The following is a 24112-nucleotide window of genomic DNA, read 5'->3' on the forward strand; positions in this document are numbered from 1 at the left end:
CTATTTTCATACTGGAAGGGAAATACACTTTTGTGTAGCCATGCCTATGCTATAAAGTTTTGTCAGTATAACTACATCAGCCAGGGGTGTGAAAAAAATCACATACACCCCTAGCCGACAGCTTTGTCACCGATAGCTATGCCAGGAAAACCCCAGTGCAGAGGGCAAAACAGTGCATTTGGAGAGGTAGAGTAGCTATGCCAGCGGAAGAACTATCAGCATATCATGCTGCATCTACTCTAGGGAGCTCTGGGGCATAGCTACGGTGACAAAGCCTCTGTCGTGTAGACGAGGCCTCCGGAACAGCACTGAAGCTGTTGGTCATGGCTGCTGTTGAGCAAGTGCTCTGGCTGGCTGTGGCTTGTTCTGGACGGGAGCACTGGGACACTGCCAAGGACACGCCCAGGGACAAAAAACAAACTCAAGAAGTTGCAGGGGGCAGACAAAGACTACAAAATCCAGAGGCCCTTGTGGCTGCTCCAGCAGCAGCAGCTCCACGCGGCCAGCTGCTAGGATCTCCCTCAGGAATGACGCTATAAAAACAAACCGTGATTGGCTAGGTCCGAGCTGAATTCTCCATTTATGGACAGAGTGGCTGGTGCTGGGCATCGGCTGCACAGGCGGAGCGGCGGCGGGGGGCTCTCGCTCCCACTCCCGGGCCGGGCACACACTCCGCTGAGGAGCCGAGTCCCCGTCAGAGCATGAGAGGAGCCTCCAGCCTGTGAGGCGCTGACACCCGCCAGCCCGCATGGGCTCCGCGCTGGCCTCCCCTCTGCGCCGCTGAACTTGGGTCTCTTTCCCCGCTTGGCGGACTTCGGAGGCTACCGAGGGGGAGGAAACCAGCCCCGTCCCCGCCTCCCGGATCCCCGGGCAGCCTGTGCGGAGCAGCAGCGGCAGACGGGGCAGCCACCGCCGCCGCGGCAGCACAGCGCGATGGTGAGTGACCGAGCCGGGCTGGCAGGCGGAGACCGGACCGGGCGAGTGGCTCAGCCCGCGGGACGGGGGGTGGAGCAGGGGGACAGATCCCCCTGTGCCCTGCCTGTGGGGGGCACCGCGGGAAGGGTGGAGGCGGCGGGACTGTCCCAGGCTGGTTACCCCGTGCCGGGGGACCTGCATTGCAGTCCCCCCCCTCCCCGCGGCGTGGTACTGGGGTTACCGTGCCCGCCCTGTCGGTGGTGCTGAGCGGGCTTTCAGGGCACACACCCCGCTCCAGCCGCGGGGCCCTCCTGCATCGTGTGCCTGGCGCCCCCTTCGCTCATCCTGGAGCGCCCGTCCACAGCCCCCTGCTCTGGCCAGCTCTCGGGTGCAGCAAGTTACTGCCGGGCGGCCCGGGCCTGTTTCTTGTCCCGAGAACAGCAGGTACCGTCCCCCGCGGGCTCCGAGCCAGCCGCCTCCGTCCTGCTGGTGGCACTTCGCGGTGAGGATGGAGTGGCTCTGCCAAGCAGCCGGTTGCTGGCTGCCCCGAAAGCGGGACTCTGGTTTGCTAGGTGCCAGCACTAAGCCGGGCAAGAACAAGCAGCGCCTTAGGTGGGCAGATCACCCGGGGAGAGCTGTGTGCACCGTGTGAAGGCTTCAAGGGAAAGCGTCAGGGAGCAGCAGCCTCTGGAGCCGAGCTGGGGTAGGGAGAGCTGGCAGGGCCCGGGGAACCGACAGGGACATCGCTTTAGGTTCCCTCGCTCAAATAAATGCTCTCGATTAGCACTGGCTGCCCTAGCAAGGTGAGCCTAGCTGCCCACTTTGTATCAGGCGGAACTGAGAGTGGCAGAAACATGGCACATGCGGAATTAAAACGTTTTTTCTCCTGCTGTTCTTCCTGGTGTGTGAGAGAAGTACCTGTTGTATGCTCTTCTCTCTACACCGGAGTGCCCAATAGTGTTTTAACTCTTGTTAGTACCGAATGTGTATAATGACTATAACCACAGGGTTTGGAAAGAAGTTAAGAGAAGGGCCACACCAAAAAAAGTCTCACTCATTTGCTGTATATGGCTGGTTGAAAATGTCCACACACAAAAAAATCTGTTAAAAAAACTGGATGTTTCCCAATTTCAACAAAATGAATTTTTTAATGGGAGGTACCTGGTTTTTGATTCCCACCCCCTCACCCCCCCCCCAAAAAAACACTGAAAACCCTCAAATTGAATTTTTTTGTTGGTTGTTTTTTCAACCATTTTCCTGATGTTCTTGGGGTTTTTTTACTTTTTGATGAAAAGTTTAAACTTTCTATTGAAAAGGTCATTTTCCAGCAGCCTCTCCTGTAAACATTAATCTGGGCACTATATACGCATACGCTGACATAGTGATATAGTATTACCCTAGGGTGACCATATGTCTCAGTTTTATAGGGACAGCCCCAATATTTGGGGCTTTGTCTTATATAGACGCCAATTACCTCCCACTCCCTGTCCCGATTTTTCACACGTGCTATCTGGTCACCCTATATTACACTGTCTTGCTTGAATTTAAAGTTATGTAAAGGACCAGTCAAAGTTAGAAACACAATGGGCGAAATTCATCCTTAGTGTTATTCCTTTGAACCCAGAGGTGAATATCGCCCAGTACATTTCTGATAAATAATAAAAGTTGTGAATTCCGCTGTGGTTTCTGAGAAAGAACATTTGATTTAGTTGTTTGTTGTTCACAACAATTATGTAATTTTCTACTTTGTTACAAGTGTGGGAACACAACTCCAGAACAGGCATAGATATTTTATGATGACGCCTGACCATAGACTCTGTTAAAAAACTTACATTTAGCAATTAGCACTTTCAGTGTTGCTCTTGTGAGGATCCCAAGTCACATGAAATTGCTGCCACAGAGCTGGGCCTTCTAAACAACCTTCTCAAGCAGAATGGAACAATTAGTCACATCTCCCCAAACTACCACTGCTATTTTTATAGCTCTGTCATTGTGCACACAGCTATACAGAAGATGATGACACTGTTCCTGCCCCAAGAATTTTCTGAATTAGTCATACTGAAGAAAGATTTGGATTCCATCTGATCTAAGATTCTATCCTGCAAAGGTGCTGAACATGGTGCTGATGCAATCTAGAACTTAAGGACATGTATAACTTTAAACATCTGATTCGTTCCACAAAGAGTATATCTGAAGACAGTCCTTTTCTGTTAAATATTTTGCCATCCTAATTTGTCCCCATGAGTTTCACATGCCTGTTGCACTATAATCTATCTTGGTGGCAGTCAGAATTGCTTAACATTGTGCCTTTCTGTTCTCCTTTTTGGATTTATTTTATTTACTGTATATCAGTGTGATGAAGGGCAAAGACGCTTTTGGAATGTAGCAACATGGCAATGATGTCACAGATTAGATCGGGGTGGGCAAACTTTTTGGCCCGAGGACCACATTGGGGTTGCGCAACTGTATGGAGGGCCGGGTAGGGAAGGCTGTGCCTCCCCAAACAGCCTGGTCCCCGCCCTCCATCTGCCCCCTCCCACTTCCTGCCCCCTGACTGCCCCCCTCAGAATCCCTAACCCATCCAACCCCCCTGCTCCTTGTCCCCTGACCGCCCCCTTCCGGGACCCTCATCCCCTATCCAACCCCCCTGCTCCCTGTCCCCTGACTGCCCTGACCCCTATCCACACTTCCGCCTCCTGACAGCCCCGCCCCGGGACTCCCACTCCCTATCCAACCACCCTCTGCTCCTCGTCCCCTGACCATCCCCTCCCAGGAGCCCCCACCCCTAACTGCCCCCCCGGGATCCCACCCTCTTATCCAATCCCCCCTGCTCCCTGTCCCCTGACTGCCCTCCTGACCCCATCCACATCCCTACCCCCTGGGACTCCCACTCCCAGCCCTCCCTGTTCCCCATCCCCTGACTGCCCCCCCAGAACCTCCGCCCTACCCAACTGCCCCCTCCTCCCTGACTGCCCCCCAGAACCCTCTGCTCCCTTACCCAACCCCCCTTTCCCCGCCCCCTTACCAGCAGCAGGAGCTCACAGCCACGACACACCCGGCCAGAGCCAGCTGCATTCCCCATGCTGCCCAGCCAGAGCGGCAAGCCAGAGGGTGGCTTGCACGGCAGCATGGCTGTGGGGGAGGGGAGACAGCGGGGAAGGGGCCGGGGACTAGGGCTCCCTGTCCTGGAGCTCAGGGGCCGGGCAGGACGGTCCCGTGGGCCGGATATGGCCCGTGGGCCGTAGTTTCCCACGTCTGGATTAGATGGTACTTGCAGTGTTCTTCAGGCTACATCTCTAAACCCATCATTGTCTAGCACCCATGTCTTGGGGCAAGTGTCTGGGCCAACTTGTGAGCAAATGGACATAATGACAGGCAGCCAAAAGACTATGTATGTGCAGCAGATGTGATTGTTAAGGCCAAGATTCTTAGCTAGGAACTTTGAAACAGCTGGCTGTACTGAATGTCCACTATGAATAAGGAGATGCACCATCACCAAACCAGCTCTGAGTTGGATGAACTGTGAAAAAACTATCGGTTCTGCAGCTAAATTTTTGGCTGTAATGAACAGTGTTGAATGGTAGGCATTAATTACAAAGACGTCTCCTGCTGAATAGCAATAGCTTGTGTTTATACAGCATCTTTGATGCCAAAGTATTCCAGATAATTTTTCAGCTACCTGTGGAGTGGAATGTTGTAACATTACTCATTAGTTTAGGATAGGAAGTGAAAAAGAATTCTATATCCTGGGAGAATGGGCCAAATCCTGTAAGCCCTGAATCCGAAACATTTCGCTGATTTGGCAAAAAACTTATTTCTGAAATGCAGTGGGCAAAAACCCTTGACTTGTGAATTCCAAAATGTTTTTATTTTCCAAGGATTCACTCTGAAACTTGTTAAGATTTAGTTTGTGCAAGGCATGAGATCATAATAATCAAAACTTCTGAAGATTTCAGTGGAAAATGTGAGAGTGCAAGGAACATAAGATTGGGCTGTTAGCTTGCAACACATTTTAAAGGACATCCACTTTGATTCAGTTTCTAAGCCCCTGTTTTATATAAGATGCATGAGAGGTCTTTTAAGAAGATATTAGGCTAGCAATCAGCAGAGATAGCTAATGCAAGGCTTTATTATAGCACTGAATTGAGTCATTTAGCTTCCAATAGCCACCTGCAGTTCACATAGTATTGATTAACATGAGTAAATATGTTCTAAAAATCACAATATGAAGCTTGTTCTGTTAATTTCATAATGATTGGAGACACATTTTCATAAAAAATTTTGAAAGGACTTTTCATCAGAATACCGGTTTTGACCCTAACTATGAATATTCTGCTACTTTCATAAAGCATCTATTATCATTACTGTACCTTTAATTTCAGTTATTAATGCTTTCTTTGCGAGTTACCTTTCTGAATATTGTTTTAGTTGCCTTATTAATTTTGATGACAGAGCTTTGACACTTACATAACACAGAAAGGGTGTTATTATAAAGGTTAAATGTCTTAGAAATTGAAAAATTAAAGATTTCAGCAGCTAATCATATTCAGTATTTCAAACAAATTCTCTTACAGATTAAAGTTCTAATGAATGCTTATTTCAGTTAGAGGGTCTGTCATTTTGAAAGAGTCTGTTACATGACCTATGTAGGTCTCAAAACAAATTTAACATGTATTACTTTTCATGTATTACATCCTGCTAAAATTGTCATGATAAAGGATGAACTTACTGTTGGTAGTAAACCTAAATAAAATAGTTTTTGAATGCTCTCCAGTGGAAAATTGATAAACTTTATTGAAGAATCCTGTAGCCACTAAAAACTGATCAATACTGTACTTCTAACATAGTGTCATTTCTATGCTTTGTTACAAACTCCATTGGTTACCTGCAAAGAATGGATGTCATATCATTGCTGTATATTGTTGCTTTAACATTCTATTGGTTTACATACAGCCAGCCAGCCCTAGTCTGAAAAGACTTATTTCCTGTGTAATGGCCACTATGCCAATAATTTAGACTATGCAGCCAACATGTAATTTATATGATATTAAATATGCCTAGCTCCATTTGTTTCCAGATCTTAAATGGATCCCTCCCACTTCTGTCTTGAATTTATTAGTCTTTAGTTAAAACAAAATAAAAAAAAAGATTTGTTATATAGAGTTAATTTAATAGTAATAAATGGCATTTTTACATAAAGTACCTTAGATTTAGACCATGGCAATACATTTAATACCTGCTTTTATTCCTGTAGGGGTGTGTGTGTGTGTGTGTATATATATATATATATATATATGAGAAACAAATTGAGCATATCTCATTCTTGTCATATATATGTTCATCATACTTTTAAGTTACCTTAAAAATTAAAGAACAAGATCTCAGTCCTGTGTATTGCCTTAAAGAGATCACCATATCTCCATATGTAGATGGAGGAGATTCTTGTCTGCATCCCTTCTTTTCATACTCAAAATATGTGGAAGGTCTTGATTTTAAGATCAGATGACACCTTTGTTTTTACCTTGCTTTTGCTTTTATGTTTTTGGGGCCAGTTTGAAAGCCCCCTGAATCAATGGAAGTTTTCCCATTAATTTCAGTTGACTTTGATTAAATCTCTTGGTGAAGCTACAATATTTGCCATACATCAGTGGATGTTATTTTCAACTGCATTCAAATGCATTTTTGTACCTCGTAAAATTTGTTTATTGTAGAACTTTTTCTTTTTATTTTGATTTAGAACCAGAAATGATAGTGCTAGGAGTGTCAATGGAAATTGGTGGTCCTGAATTTCTTTTCCCATACTTTGTTGTTGAACCACTGGAAAGCTGAGTCTTTGTTTAAGAGTGAAGTGTAAAGAACCAATATGGCCTCTCACTTATTCCTTTTTTCTCCCACCCAAAAAACTCTTAACAAAAAATGTTTTCCCCCATAGAAACATTTGAAATTGTTGTAGTCTAAATAGCCTGTGATTTAAGTTAATAATTTTTTAAATTATTAGATCAGTGGAACATGACTTTTAAAAACTTATTTTCAAATAGTACCGCAAGAAAGTCTGTTTTGTCAGGTATTTTTTGACTTGAGTAAAATCAGTGTGAGCTCCCAACTATGAGGAGTGGTAGTTTTAAGATTGTCTATATTCAGATCAAAGCCATACTTTAAAAGTTTTAGCACTGTTTTCCTGAAACCCTGAAAAGGGATTTTCCCTGTCCCCTCCCACTCACAATTTCTTTGCCAGCCAATTTGTCTATAGGACAATCCGCATATGAATTATTTTACTTCTTAGAAAGCTTGTAGGCTAGTCTACATTTATAACGGCTACTTAAAAGTGTTAATTAAAAAAATTAACTAACAATGTGCTGAAACTTAAATCACATTCCTCAGGTACTATATTAAATTCCTATAGGTTTTCATAACGGTTTTTATTTATTTTGCTATTGTGATATTTATAAATGAGAAGATGGAGATTTGTGAGGTTTTTTTATTATTTGTAGTCTTGCTCATTGTACATCCTTCTTTATAATTAAACGGCCCCAGAATGCACAGGGCCTGACCCTGTAAGATGCTGAGATTTCAATTACAGCTGAGATACCTCAGTACCTCTCATGAAGCACTCAGCACCTTTTAAGGATCTTGAAGTTGTTTTACTTAGTGTTAAAATCAGTCCTGCTGCTCTTTCCCCATGTAATGTTATGAAACATTCCAAGAAACTGATGATAAATGAGATGTTACAAGTCTGAATTTAAGACAAAAGTGTATTGGGATGTTTATTGCAGATATTTCTTGCCCAGATCTGTTTATCAAGTTAGGGTATACTGTATTTTAAACAGCTCAAACAGCAATAAGAGTTCATTGATTTTCTTTGCTATCCTTTCTTTTGTGAAGAAAAGGCTACAGAAATTGTTAGTAGTTCATTCAGTAGGAAAGACCCAGTCTTGCAAAACCTTATTCATCTGAATGGTGCTCACAGGCAGATCCATTGACCCTACTCTTCTGATTCAATTCCATTGATTCGTTTTGCCAACTTTCCATTTTAAATTTTTCATTCAAAATGAAGTAAAACCTCAGGAAATTCATCTGCAACTGTGAAGTCTGCATGGCTTCATCACAAAAGCTTAAAGTGGCCCAGCAAAGTTCTCAACAAAACTGGGCTGAGGTATGTTTGCAATAAAACGTCTAGACCTGGTCTGCATGGTGCAACTAAACTGGCCCACATAATCACAATGCAGAGACTTCCATAGCCTGACCAGTTTTGGAGGTCAGATACAGAGCCTGTTGACTCATGAGCTGGAAAAAAAAATAATTTTTTTTTGAATTAATAATATGCTGTCTTTCACCCCTCACTTGCAGTAGTTCCATAGTCTTAAACAGCTTTAAATGGAAGATTGCTCCCATGAGTATGGTAAACTGGATTTGGCTCTATATAATCTGAGAGTAACATATTTGACATTCACAGGCAGATGTAGTGCAATTTTAACTAAAATAAAAAAGTTTCTATATTCCTAAAAAATACAAACCCAAAGACCCCAACAAAGACTTTATTTGCCTCCCCTGGCAGTTTCTACTATAGATTATTTCTGCTGAAATTATTGTGTATCATTCTTTTGTCTTTGTGTGTGAGGTTTTCCCAAAGAACACTGACAGGATAAATAATATGTTGCTTTTTATCTAGAATCATTTACAAATCCTGGAACCAGACAAAATCAAGTTTGCTCATGTCAAATGAAAACATGTGTGTTCATATACTGCCATTCTGAAAAAAACTTTGCAGTGCTAATCATTTTATCCTACTGTAGGTGTCAGAATTTGCCTCTCCTCTTGGCATTGCTGTCATCCTCCTTTCCTCTATTTCCCCCACCCTCCCCTTCTTAACATAGATGTGGGTGGCCTGGTTTGGATTTTAAAAAAGTAAGAAATAACAACACTTTTTTTCTGTACGGAGATTGAATTATACTTAGTGGCAATAGAGCTAAATACGTGGGGCCTAATCCTGAAAGGTGCTGAGAATGTCCTGAATGGTGTTGAGTGCCTTCAGCCCCCATGGAAGTCAATGGGCGTGAAAACATCTCAATGAGCCTTTGAAGGTGCTCGGTACTTTGCAGGAGTGGGCCCTAAAATAGCTAATGTATGAAGCAAATTGTGACCTTGTACCATAAGTTTCTCCCTTACCTATAAGAAATTTATAAGCAAAATATTTTATGCTTTTGTACTTGAAGGGTGCTTTTTTTGACTGTAGACAGTAGCATTAGCCATAACCTTGTCCTCTGCCAAATGTGGAATAGTAGAGCAGAATAACAGCATGTGCTTTGCATTATGTGAACTCTGTCTAGAGGTGCATGCATGGAAAAATTTCCTAGCTACATGGTGTTCATGTCTGGCCGATATATAAGACTAAAGTACAGTAGTGTATTCAACAGCGAAACTAATAATTTGTAATGCATGTGTAGGTTTTGTTTGTGTTTATTTTCTTTCTGGTACAGGTTGTACTTTCTTTCCCCCTTGTGTAATTTTTCTTTACCTCTTTTCTAGAGCAGTGATTTCAGCCTTTTTTAAAAGTGATTTTATAGATACATTGTGTGTTATGCATCAATTTTTCTTTTAAAAGTAGAGGCTAACTTTCAAGGCTAAACAATGCACATAGAAAGTTGTGGTTGTATTTGCATTCATAATTGCCACAACTGTACATACAAATCAGGAATTGCACATGCAATTTGGACATGTCATGCGTGATTTTGTGTGTAGTTAGTTTTGCACACACTTTTTGTATAGGGGTCTCTGCCCTCTGATTTTTGGTTTATTTGTTTGTTTTTTCATATATGTCTAGTTTGCTAAATATTACATTTTTTACTGATGCAGAAGGAAGTAGAACAAAAATGTTGTCAATGAATTGTTTGCGGTTATTCATTCCACGGATAGCTTTCTCTTGAGATTAATTAAGTCAAGGGATAATTTGCAGCAGTGTTATACCATTGGTTATGCAGAAAATCTCTGATTTAAATAAGCTCCTCTGAAGCAAAAAGATTGTACGGTAAAATGTCAAGACAAGATAATCATCTGCTCCCATATAAGTAGTAATATCCCCAAAGGAAAATTTGCTTCCCAGCTCTTAACAGAAGTTTTAGTAAAATAAATTACACTGAGAATCAATGTATTTTCTTGCAGAAATATAATTTCAACTATTTTTCCTAGAAATAAAAATCATATTGAAAAACAGACTGTAAAAATGATATTAAAGGCCAGTGTTGTACTTTGGTATTGTCTATCCCCAACTTTAACAAAGAATCAGGAGTACTTCAAAATAAACACATATATAGGCTTGGCAGAATTTGATTTTCCTTTTTTTATATATATAATTTTGACAAATAATATTGATTACTTTTAAGCTTTTTAAAATATTTTTATTGATTTAAATTAACACAGTTTTGGAAAATTATGGGGGAGGTTTCAGACTACTTATTTAATGAGTGGACATTGAGATTCAAAAAGTCAAAGCTTTACAGCCATTAAAATGCAAATAATCGACCTAACATGTCAAAATATACAAAGTAAATATCCTTAAATCAAACTCTAGTAAGTTCTGAAGCAGCATTTTTCTCACTTTCCTAGCTGTAAATTTTGATTATTATCAATGGAAATAGTTTTCCTTGGTTTGTGGCTGTATGGTGAAATTGACATTTATCGTCATTTACCAGTAAAAATCCAAACCTTCCAAGTCAACTTTTGTACAAGAATTCTGAACAGATTTCCTCAATCTTCAATATTGTAGCAAATTGTCATGTAGTAAAATATGGATGTGACACTGCTGTGTGTGTATGTAGGGAATATGTAAGTAAGTATATTTTTAAATTCACAAGCTTAATCCAGTGCAGCAACAATTTTTTTTTGCATCAGCTAACCCTAATTACAATCCTAATCATTGCATTTGGCAGAAAAACCTATAGGAGGGGGGAAAGTCTGCTGGAAATAGTGTTATGTTCACTTCATAGAGTTTTCGTCATCTTCTCTCATCAGGGAGGAAGGGTTTCTGGCTTTCACATCTTGCTTTGCATATCACCATGGATAACTTAGGGATGACCTTACTAAACTTAAATGGAAATATCCTTACTTGGACGGATTTTCAGCTGGTGTCAATCAGTATAGCTTTGTTGAACTTAGTAGTGGTGACTTAAATGGAACTATACTAATTTACATCAGCCTATGATCCGGTTCACTGTGTCAACCTGTTTAACCATATGATATGGCTTCATTGTTTTTACCTCTCACCTTGCATTCTGGTTGCTGCCACACTGGTACTTAAGTGACACATGTGGCTTTAAATCAGTCTGAAGCCATAGAGAAGGAAAACCAAAGTAGTAATTCTCAGAACTGAGGAGAGAGAATGTTTACTTTACAGAAATAAGTATTTGGAAAATACTCCAGATCCTCTACAAACACAGACAAATCAACAGGCTTCGGCTTTGGCAGATAGAATGTTATCTTACCTTATAGCTAACTTTCCAAATGGAACCATTTCAGCCCATTGGAATAGCCAATTAAAGTCTCATTTTGAAATGCATAATACAGAGTGTGGTTATTGGAGCTGAGGCTTTACAAACATACAGAACTAAATAATCTTTTAGAGAAAAATCATATTAAGGTAAATGGAGCCTAAATTAATAACTTTTTCTTGGGATTTTAAAGCTTTTAGGGGGAGATTTTCAAAGGCAAAAATGAGAACATCTAACTCCCATTGAAATCCTTTGGGATTTGGGTGTGCAACTGTCCTTTGTGCCTTTGAAAGTCTCCCCTTATTTACCATGATGTTCTCATACTGTAGGCTTGTAATATCAGCTACACATCTTTGGCGCTAGGTTCCTAGAGCAATTATGCATTACAGGGGAAAAAATGCCATCTAAGTATTGTACAGAACAAATTACACATGAAAGCTATATTAAAAGAACATTAAGGTTGAAAAGTTAAGCATTCAGAAGTAAGGAAATGACAGAATTAAGGTTGTCTGTGCAAACTTAATTCAGCTCTCTTCTGCATATGCATTATGATAGCCTTTGATTACATGATCACCAGGGCCAGCTCTAGGTTTTTTGCTGCCCCAAGTAAAAAAATTTTTGGCTGCCCCCCCGCCAGCTCTGGGCTCTCTCTCTCCCCCCCGCCCCAACTGCACCCTCCTGCCGCCCCAGCCCTGGGTCACTGGTAACTCGCTCCCCGGGCGGGTCATTCAGCAGGAATTTTGGATGTGCACAGAACACAGACAGGATTGGTTCCCATATGGTTACAGAACTGCAGTAAAGTGGAACAATTTTCAGCTTGTGTGATTGAAGAAGATCTGGATGCATATTATAAGACTGTCCTACATAAATGAGGAAAAGTTGAGGTACCTTTATTATTCTTTTGTTCCATTCTTTGTTTCTATGGGGAATTTGCCAATGCAATATCACTGTCTTCCTTTTAAACAAATAAAACTGAAACTCAAAAAAAAAAAAAAAAAAAAAAAAAAAGGCAATGGCTGTTGAAAATAGCAATTCCAGTCCTAATAACCACTGGGAAGCATTTCTTGCTCAATTTATTCTACTTTTTCTACAGCAAGTTACAGTGGATCAGTATATTTGATTTGGGAGAAATTAAGTAACAGCTGCCCAAACTGAGCTTGAGCACTCCTGAATTTTGAGGGTGTTCAAATCTGGAAGGCAGGTGCTAGATTCCCTTTCTGAATATTAGCTAAATCTAGAAAAGAAAAGTCAATTTCTGCTTCCATGGCTCAAAAGTGTAAATCCTCCTACGTGCCTGGTACTGTATCTAAAGCTGCCCAGGTCCTAGTAGAGCCTCCCCTCCCGTACTTTTCATTTTAAATTCTAGTGGGATCCACGTACCTCCCTTGCTAGGCTTCAGATAGTGAGGTGCACTGTCCATTTAGTCCACCCAATTCTTTCTTTGGGGGAGAGCCCAGGGCTGGGGCGGCAGGAGGTGATGAGCCCAGGGCTGGGGTGGCAGGAGGTGCAGGTGGGGGCCAGAGCTGGGGCGGCAGGGGGTGCGGGTGTGTGTGTGGGGGGGGGGAAGGGCCCAGGGCTGGGGTGGCAGGAGATGCGGGTGGGGGGAGAGCCCAGGGCTGGGGCAGCAGGGGGATGTAGGTGGGGGCCAGAGCTGGGGCAGCAGGAGGTGTGGGCAGGGGAGAGTCCATGGCTGGGGCAACATGGGGGTGCGGGGGGAGCCCAGGGCTGGGGTGGGGGGGCGGCAAAAATCCTAGAGCTGGCTTTGTCCCTACCATTCACAGCAAGCTGCAGCATGAGGTTTCAGTTCCACACTCCTTCCCCCTCCCTTTCCTGTTAATTGCGGCCGAGGGAATGCTGGGAAATGTAGTTCTTTCCCTGCTCCAGGGCTGGCTCTATAGGCAGGGAGCTAACAAAGGAACTACAGCTCCCAGGGCCCCCTGTTGGTTCTCAACTCCCATGCTGGATTCTTGCTCCCCTGCAAATTTGCCACCCCAAGCAACTGCTTGCTTTGCTGGTGCCTAGAGCCGGCCCTGATGATCACATATCCTTTTCCCACAAGACCAGAATGGATGGCAATCACTTAATAGGAAGCTATTCAACATTTTGTTTTCTCCTCATTGTTCAGTGTGTGGCCCCATGCCTTATTTACTGCACATGAGTCAACCCCTGCTCTAAAGACAGAATTATTAATTTCCTTATGGGCTTTTCTGTGGCGCTTATTGCTATAGTATCTGAGTGCTTCACAAATATTAATGAATTTATTTTTACAACACCTCATGAGATGAAAGGCTGGTATTATCCCCATTTTATAGATGGGGAACCAACGCACAGAGGGAACAGCACTTCTGCAAATCAGATCCTAGGATCTCAAGTCAGCCACCAGAAAATGAGGAAAACACAATTAGTGACCAGGGTTAAAAGTTTGGTTTAAGTGACTTGCCTCATATCAAACAGGAACTCTGTGATAGAAATAATCCAGTTCTGCAGTGCAACATTCCACTGCCTTAACCATAAGACCATCCTTTCTCTACATGCAATTCCCTGTCTCATTCACTACACACTTTACACTGTATGCACTAAATGAGGCAGGGATTCTATAGACAACAGTCAGTGTCACTACACAACACTAATTAATCCCCTAACCCCAGGTCCATCCGGTACACTGACTGAGGCAGGGGTCATGTGAAAAAAGGATATGTGATTAAGTAATTAAAGACTGTATCTTAATGCATGTATTCCCAAGGGAGCTGTATTAAGATTGTACAGACAATCTTAATTCTGGCATTTTCTAATTTTTGACTGTTTGATGGATTTTTCAAAGGGATGGCAAAAGGCACATCTCTGTCACAAAGGCTGCCCCCCTACCACATTTCAACTCCCTGCTCCAAAGCCTGGGAATACTAGAACTTCTAATAGACAAGGCTGTCAGGCAACCTTATTAATAAATAGTGCAACCAGTCCTATCTGTAATATAGTGAAGCCTCCATACTAATATGTGCAAATGAAAAATCTGGTAAGCAAAAATTATGTTTAATTCTTTTAAAAATTGTTGAAATAATGTGAAAAATGTGTCTAAGTACTCTGCAAAGTCCAGATAAATCATTGTCATCAATAGAGTTAGTCTAGATTTACACTGGAATAGTTGTAATGCTAACTTAGCTCTTGTCATCCGAAGATCTCAAAATGGTTTACAAAGGTGGGTATGTATCATTACCCCCTTTTCACAGATTAGGGAATTTGAGACACAGAGAGGTTAAGTGATTTGCCTGAGGTCACAAAGCAAGTGGCAGAGTTGGGAATGGAACTCAGGTTAGTAGCAAAAAGAACATAGCCTAACAAGGGCAACCATCCAGATGGGAGCATCATTGCTAAAAGTAATGATACTACTTGTTGGAAAGTGCATAAAACCAAAAAATTGCTTGGTAAATTTATAAATCACTCTCTTCCTTAAAGTGTACTAATTGAATGTAAATCTTCTAGAGTGGTGCAAAGGGGCCATATATTAACTAAGAGCTTGTCTCCACGGTGCAGCAGTGTGCATTAGAGGAGTATGAATTCTAAAGTGCACCAGTGTATAACACTGTCTCCTATTGGTGCTGTTAGAAGCAGGTGCAAGTTAGAGCAGCACCACAGCTTCTATAATTTGCACCAGGATCACGAGTGGCACCTGGCAGTTCACGGGATCAAGAGAGTGCAAAGATTGCCGCCTTTTTCCCAGTCCATTAAGGCTCCATGCTGAGTGGAGTTCAGCCAGACCCAAGGTTTGGGGCCTTAGTGATCACAATATACCATCATAAAATTGGCATGTTATGCAGAGCTCATTGTAGGCTCATGTAAAAGTGGTTATTTTAACCTAGTTTCTCACTGGCAAAATTGGAAAGGGATGATTTAAGCAAAACTGTGCGCCTCCAGAAGTTATTTTGATGTTTAGTTCAGCAGACTGAAGTCTAAATGAGACATTTTGGCATCCTGTATGTAGGACTTACAGCCTTATAATGATTAGCTGCACACATTCCTACACAGGAAGTGTGAGGGCAGCTTTTGTAGCCAGCTCAGAGTCATTCGCTGAATCACCTTAGTCAGCTGAGCTCAAATCTATAAATTGTTTGCTACTGTCACCCTTGTGGTTAATTTAAGTATCTAAGCCCTGTTCATGTCAGAACTGTACAGCCTCATTTATAACAGTAACAAAGCATGGCCTCTCCATTTTGGCACATGTTCTTCACACTCAGAGTTAAATCTCTTACAAGTGTCTCTTATTATGAACAAATATTACGTGCTGCCAGATCTTTGAGCCAGCACTTTTACAGGTTAACTCTTTGAATGTTGAGATTCCACTTTATTCATGAGACTTGAGATTCTATGCAGTTTGGCAATGCTATTGTTTATTATTTTTTGGCAATTAATGTCAACCTCCATGCCTTTTCTGAGTTGCATCTTACTATTAGCAGAAATATAGAAAAAAGAGATTAGGATTATTTTGTTATCATTTGTTTTTTTGCAATGCCAAGCAGCAGATAAGTATTTTATTTATTTTTACTTGGATAACAAATTTATAGAAAGTATCAGTGCTTCCGATATTTGCCGTGACAGTACCTCACAATTTAATATTTTTACCTTAACACTAATATAAGAACTCTCATCCCTCCCTGTACTAACAGAGGTCTGAATAACTATGCTAACAAAATATTTGAATGTCCGCAATATTTATCTACATGAAAAATTTTAAATCACATAAAAGTAGTTTGCTGGGTTAAAAGGCCTGTTCATTTTATAGGGTACATACTTGCATACTCAAAAAATTAACAGATGTTTTGGTATGAAATTACCACCACCATTTTTCTGTAATATTCCATAGCAAAAATTGACCTATAAAATATTTTCATGCTCTGTATTCTTCCTGAATGTTTCACAGCATTAATATTCCATTAGTTCTGGGGTCTTTGAGCTATAATGGTTCTTTTGGTATCTTATGGACACATTTACCTACAATAATCCCGCTATCTTTCTGCCCATCAAATGGTAGATTTACGATGAGGTGGAAAATATTTTGATATTTCATCCATAAACTAGAAGCCATGTGATCCTTTCAATATGAACTCAAACCCAAATGAAAAATATAAGGAACATTTCTAGAAACCTAATCTCAAAGCCATTTTGTGGTACTTAAAGGTGACATTAATATGTGAATATCTTTTAGTCTTTCATGGAGAAGAATGATTCAAACTGTATAAATGTAGATTTCATATGTTTAATAAAAAAAAACCTGCACCCTGAAATAAGTCTGTTTTTAGTGCACATCTGCTGAAAGGGAAAAAAATTGTGCAATAAAAATATATAAGAATGATTTATAGAAAAACATTTAGAAAGAAATGTCTTTCACTAGAAACATCCCCTTCCAAAATCATGGGAGCTTTATTTTTGTTAATTACAGCATGGTCTACTTGATTTTGTTGTTCATGGAAAAATACAGAGTAAGAATTCCAAAACTACTTATCCTCCCTTGCTTTTTAAACCCTTGATTTTCCACATACTGGCTACTACACACTCGAGACCTGAATTATAAAACAGTTACACACAATTTGTATGTTTCCTGTGGGTTTATTTCCCAGAATATTGCATGAGGCATGGTTTCTTCAGATAAATGTCTTGGTTTTGCTATTTATTAACTTCCTTTCCATTTGGACATGAATCAGAATTTCTAAGTTAATCAGAGAGCTTTGAAAAACTAGAGATGGGGGGCAAAGTTAGCAAGACAACATATGTGCAAATTACTCATCAAGAAAATAATCCACCAATGAATGAGACCCTGTATGAGCTCCATAGTCTTATTCATGTGTTAACCTTTTTCTAAATGATACAGCTTAGATACTTCCTTTCACTGCAATAATTTGTTATGGACCAATCCTCACCTAGGGAAAACTTCCTTTGAAGTATAGGTTTGCTGCAATCTGAATTAAAATTTTGCATATTGCAATATAGCTAAACAATTTCATTATCTGTACATAACATTTCTGTGGAATATAAGCAACGCTGGTGTAAAAACGGTACTCCATACATTTTTATTACTTTGAGTATCTTGTCCCTAAAACAGGCCTACTTACTTGACTCTAACCATTAAAATACAGTAGTCACTCTGGGCTCAGTCCAGAAAATATTACCATGCATAAACCAATGAAACTACTCAAGATGTCTTCCCATTGACTTCAGCAGGAGTAGGATTGTGCCTTATGCCTTGTAGTGTTTCCAGGATTGGGCTCTATTGTGGTGACTCCAAAGCAATTTTTCAAAAATTGAAATGTGGAGACAGTGAGCGCATAATGCAGTATGTACTTGTTACTGCCATTAAAATCTTACTCAAATATTTGTGGTATTTGAAGACTAAAACAAAAACTTAACATTAATCAATAACCAACAAAGGAAACCTAGTTTCATGAATGCTAATTGTGAAAGTTTTAAAAAAATTAAAGTTTAAACAGTAGGCCTTGGGGGGGGGGAGTGGGGGAAAGACTGCAGTACTAAATGTAATTTTGAATTGTGGCTGGTAATTTGGTACTTGCTGATCAAGTTAATGTGCTACATTGTAGACTGATGAATGACAGCTGGGAAAATCTAGGCCAAAACTGGACAAAAATGTAAGAATAGATAGAATAGCATAGTGGAATGCACGTAATGATCAGTTTCTTCAAAGCGTCAGTATATGCAAATTTTTTTGGCATTAATGTCACAATCAAACTGACTTTGTTTTAATCATTTTCAGTTACATTGTTATTTGTTTTGCAGTAGCACCTGTCAGCCACAACTAAGATTGTGGCCCCATTGTCCTACACACTATACAGACATATAGTAAAAGACAATGTCTACCCCAGAGAGTTTACAGTCAATAGACAAGACCAATAAAGATGGGGAAATTGTAACTATCCATATTTTACAGATGGGCTCCAGAGGGACAGATTTTTAAAGCTATTTAGCCTCCTAAAGATGCCTAGTGGGATTTTCAGAAGTGCCTAAGCACCTAGCTCCCATTGATTTCAGTGAGAATTAAGTGTGTAGATTCTTTAGAAAACCTCAGTAGGCTCCTGTCTGATTTAAAAAAATATTTTTTTCCCATAGAGATTAAGATTGGGATTTTCAAATGAGCCAAATACATTTAGAGTTGGTCACCTAACTCCCTTAGGTTCTTTTGAAAATCTCAGCCCTGGTGACTTGTGTGTACACACAAAGGAAGTCTATGGCAGAGCCAGGAATTGATCCTACATCCAGTGCCTTCAACAAAAGATTATCCTTTACTCTTTTTATTACAATCATACATTAATAATAACAACATGAATTTATGCTTTCATTGAAAATTTTTATGGGAAAAATAACATTTTTGCAGGATACACAGATGTCAATCTACATGACTAGAGAGGTCTCTTTTAGTTACCATCTGTTACTTTTTAAAATCATATTCTGAACTTTTGGCACTATCTGTGCATGCAGAATGCTGAGGTGAGTTGTAGCATCTCCACAATGGCTGTCTAGTGTACATTTACCCTCAGACTGTTTGGCGTTGTTTTCCAAAAGAAGCAGCTACAGCTCTGTTTCTTAGAGGAATTCACATTTTACATAGAATTTAGATGTTACTACTGATTCCAAAGTCAGACAGAGGGTAATGCTTAATCTCTCCTTTGGATGGCGAAACTACAATTGGAGAGTGTCTTTTATAAGTGCTTTTTTGTTGCCTTGTAAAATATGCACCGGAAGCTACTCTGTTAGCCAAAGACTGTTGGATTCAGCAAACAGAAGACTCCTACAAAAATTGACTGATCTTTAGTGCAGAGTCATTATGATACTTTTTCAGTTCTTACATATATTATTTATTTTTGCCTATCTTTTATTGAATTAGAAATAGCTTTAACTTACATTTGATTGTTTGGAATAAGTTTGTGGTTTTTTTTGTAACATATTGGTGGGATGATGGGAACATGCGTGGTCATAGTAACAGCTTAAATTACAGCTGTGCTTTAGGAGAGGAGGGCAGGAATACAGGGGGAGGTGCTTATAGTGAAAAAGAATCAATACCCCATTTGTAGAACCAAATTCTGGCCTAAGCAACATGCTCAATGTAGAACTCTCATCAGGTTCATGCCACCATTGGGCTCCACAGCCAGGAATGCTTAAGCAGAACAGGAGGCTCTTTTCCCATCTGTTCTTGAGGCAATTGGGTAGATCTTTATACAAATGCCCAATTCCTTCCCAGGGTGACTTTGCCTAACTTCTGTATATGCCACTTGGTTCCTAAGGGATGATGTCAGGAGATGCATTTACTTTCATCCCATGTGGAGGTATATGTTCTTCCTCAGCTAAGTGACAGCCAGAGAGACTGAATGGGCCCATTAGGGTGAATATATACACCCCTTTCTAGGCAATCGAGGGCAGAGCCTTCTCAGTGACAGCTTCTCAATACAATGTAAGGACTCAGTTTCCAGCTTTGTTCAGTTCAGATTCTTATTCCTTATTCAGATTTCTTATACCCATCAGTGTGGCATATCGGACCTTTCTTTGCTGATGGAGTTGTGCAGTAGTCAGAGCTGCCATAGCTCCTGCAGGCCCAGCTGGATGTGGTGGAATTAGTAGGTGGGATTGGGCTCCGTATAGAATTACTGACGGGCTAAGAGGAATGGGAAGTCATAAGTGTCCTCAAAGTTTTGCATACATCACTGACACGTAAAACTGGGCCAGGAGTTGGCCCTTAGTGAATTACAATTTGAGTTCCAACTATAGTAGAGTAGTGTGGGGAAAAATGACTTCAATATAGGAAATAGGATTGTGCCTCTGTAGTTTTTGTTGGCCAAGTTACACTTGTTTTCTCTCTTTATATAGCCATTCTCTTTTGGGTTGCAACACAGAGGTCAAGACACATGGTGATTTTCAGATAGGAGGATATGGATGTATCCTCATTGACGCAAATGAGCCAATTTACATTATCTTACTGAAGCAATAGAAAAATTGGTAGTTCAGTATATGACATAGGGAATCCTAGCGCTACATCCTGGATTCCCAAAGTATCAATACTGAACTACACTTGTCTAGTTACTAAGATATATTTAACCTGGTTCTCTGCTGTCTTGCACTTTGTGTGGTTGATTACACTTTTGGCTGTTCTGATTTGCACAGGTGTAAATAAATAATGTGTATGGCAGTGGAGACTTAGGGCCATCATATCAGAGGAATGAGGACTTTTCCTAGCTTGATACTGTATTTTGCATAATTAAGTCTGCATGTGTGTGACGTCTGCAATTAATGCTGCAACCTGATATGTGGTTCTACTTACTACTTTTGTGTGTTTTTTTTTTTTTAAGTGCAATGTTTTCATTAGTGATAATGGAGATGAATTCATTTCCCGAGTTTAAGCTATCTCCACATATATGGAATATGTATTTCCTCTGAGGAGTTTGCTGTGGTTTCCATTGATCCTGACCTCGGCGTCAAGAATATATATATTAATTTAGTAAAGTGCAGGAACCTATACTCAGGCTATAGAGTGGTTAAAGTAGCATACAGTAGTAGAGGATGGATTAATGTGACCTTATGTATGTAGTACTGCCACATTAATAGATAGATTTAGTATTAAAGAAATATTTAGCTTTCCAATTTTAAGTGTCAGTTACCCATCTGACTTTTCCAGAAATCTTAAAGCTGTTCCCATGAATACTAACCTTTAAAGTTTTCCTAGTGGTTAAATAGGAATTCTAGTTCTAGGGCTTTTAATGTCTGAAATACCAGCACACCCAGTCCAGAGAGACTTGATCTCAATGTGCTGAATTGGTTCATTTCCAACAGCAGTTTCTTGGAAGTGGGAATGGTAGTGGCTTGCTTTGTGTTTTTGTATCCCTAGTTGATTATAGGAATGCTGGAGGGAGAACTGAAGAGCAGTGGATAGCTAATTCCTGTATTTCATAACTGCTATTGTTTAATAGATTTCCAGATGAAACATATAGTACCATCCATGAAAAGTAGGAGTGACTTAGATGTCTAGCCATTGGTTTTGCAAAACCTAACCTTCCTAGAACCACAAGCTCAAATCCTGGTAGGGTTGTATTACGCTTAGGTTTTATTATTTCCATAGCACCATTAAAAATAAAGGATTGCATTAGAATAGAATATGGCTATCTGAGGATTTTTACACCAGAGAGCTAAATCCTGGCCTCCTAAGTCTTCCTTACCCACAAGACCTCTCCAAGATCATCAAAGGGAGGAGAACCCTGCCTTCCCCACTCTAAATCCTGGGGACCTGCACAGTCACTCCAGAATTGGTAATGCAACTTAGGCACTATTGACTGTGAAGCATGGCTGCTGCACTCTGTTCTGCAGGAGACGTTGGTGAAGCCACCCTTTGCCCCCACCCATGTATATTTGAAATATGGTGGTCCCAGTTATTTGGGCCCTGTTCATATGCAAGAGAGGGAAGAGGGTAGGACTTGTCCTTTAGTAAAAGCCAAAAGATAATTTGTTACACTTTATCCTTTTTATAGAATCATAGGACTGGAAGGGACCTTGAGAGGTCATCTAGTCCAGTCCCCTGCACTCATGGCAGGACTAAGTATTATCTAGACCGGGGTGGCCAACCTGTGGCTCCGGACCCACATGTGACTCTTCAGAAGTTAGTATGAGGCTCCTTGTATGGCCACCGGGGCTGGAGCTACTGGTGCCAACTTTCCAATGTGCCGGAGGGTGCTCACTGCTCAACCCCTGGCTCTGCCACAGGCCCTGCCCCCACTCAACCCCTTCCTGCCTCCTCCCCGAGCCTGTTATGCCCCTGCTCCTCCCCCTTTGAGCCTCCTGCACAACACAAAACAGCTGATCGGCAGGTGCGGGGAGGGAGGGGGAGGCGCTGGTCGGCAGGGCTGCCAGTGGGTGGGAGGCGCTGGGAGTGGGGCGGTGAGCTGATGGGGGGCTGCTGACGTATTACTGTGGCTCTTTGGCAATGTACATTGGTAAATTCTGGCTCTTTCTCAGGCTCAGGTTAGCCACCCCTGATCTAGACCATCCCTTACAGGTGTTTGTCTAACCTGCTCTTAAAAATCTCCAATGATGGGGGTTCCACAACCTCCCTAGGCAATTTATTCCAGTGCTTAACCACCCTGACAGGAAGTTTTTCCTAATGTCCAACCTAAACCTCCCTTTTTATATGATTCTGTCTCTATACCAAGGAACAGGAAGGTCAACTTAGATCTCCATGTGATTATATCATCACCGCTGAGCAAACACCATATATTCATGGAGAGGAGTCATAGTGTTTTTAAGAAATGCACCTTCTGTCTTATATTGCACCAATAAGTAAATAAAAGATATAATTGAATTAGGCATTTAAAAAATAGAATTCAAGAAGAAAATTGGAATAAATAGATTTGTAATTACTTGGATAGCTTAATATGCTCAATATATGGAATTGCTGAAGCGACTGTTAAGCATGGTGGGTTTTTTTTTTCCCAAAGTCATCAGCTAAAAGAACCACATTCTGAAAGAAATGAATGTAAGATGCTTCCCTAACACCAGAAAAAACACACATTGACTTCATTGGCAGTTTTGCCTGCTCCCCTTTAACTCCATGACAGAAGTTCCCTTGACTTCAGTGGGAGCAGATGTGTCCTTACTTTTGGATCTCCTGGGGATGATCTTTTCTTTTCCTTCTTCTAAAACACTCCAGTCCCAATTAAATAAAAAAATTAGTCTGATAAAGTCTAAATTGTAAGAGTCTAATTCAGCTACAGTATGAGGCAAGATGTCTTATAACTGAGACTTCCACCATGTATTAAGACTATCTAAAATTTTATCCACAATGGGCAATTGCTTGAATTTGAGACAATTCATTACTTTATTTAAATAATAATTTTAGAATAAATGCACCAAAGGAACTTCTCTTAAAAGCACAAAACACAGTAGGAACTTTTTTCTAAGAAGTCCTATTGCAGTAATGTGGGATAGCCTTAGTATTTTCTAAGGCCTGGTCTACACTAGGGGGGTGGGGATCAATCTAAGTTACACAACTTCAGCTACATGAATAACGTAGCTGAAGTCGACATACTTAGACCTACTCATCGTGGTGTCTTCACTGTGGTGAGTCAACTGCTGCCGCTCCCCCGTCGACTCTGCCTGCGCCTCTCGCGGCGCTGGAGTACAGGAGTCGACAGAGCGCTCGGGGGTCAATTTATTGTGTCTAGACAAGACACGATAAATTGACCCCTGCTGGATCGATCGCTGCCTGCCGATCCAGCCAACATCTTATGTTGGCCTAATTTATGTTGCTCAGGGGCCTGAATAAATCACCATCCTGAGCGACATAAGTTACACCAACATACGCACCAGTGTGGACAGTGCTACATTGGCAGGAGAACTTCTCCCACTGACATAGCTTCTGCTGCTTGCAGGGACTGGAGTACTCAACTAAGAGCGTCTTCCATTGGCATCAGTGTAGCTGCACCGCTGTAAACTCTCTAGCGTACTTATGCCCTTAGTTTTCATCCATAAAACCTCCTTTCCTTAGTTAAAGAGAAGAATCTAATCAGAGGCACTGACTTTCTAATGTGCTGGGGGATTCTCGCCCCCCCCCCCCCCAGCTCTGCCCCAGGCCCCGCCCCCACTCCACCCCTTCTCCCAAACCCCCGCCCTGCCTCTTCCCACCACTGCTCTGTCCCCATCCCGCCTCTTCCCGCTCCATTCCACCCCCT

The 24112-nt window shown here is 41.3% G+C and overlaps 1 protein-coding gene across 1 annotated transcript in view; it reads left to right on the forward strand.

Moving 5' to 3' along the window:
- Nucleotides 1–501: 501 nt before the first annotated feature.
- MYO1E (myosin IE) overlaps nt 502–24112 on the forward strand; it is a 144601-nt gene continuing 120990 nt past the window's right edge. Inside the window, exon 1 of the mRNA XM_034784617.1 lies at nt 502–936. Coding sequence (XP_034640508.1) covers nt 934–936 — 3 coding nt within the window. The 5' untranslated portion in view covers nt 502–933. The remainder of the gene's footprint in view (nt 937–24112) is intronic.

Source organism: Trachemys scripta, chromosome 10, assembly GCF_013100865.1.
Source record: "Trachemys scripta elegans isolate TJP31775 chromosome 10, CAS_Tse_1.0, whole genome shotgun sequence".
Classification (NCBI taxonomy): Eukaryota; Metazoa; Chordata; order Testudines; family Emydidae; genus Trachemys; species Trachemys scripta.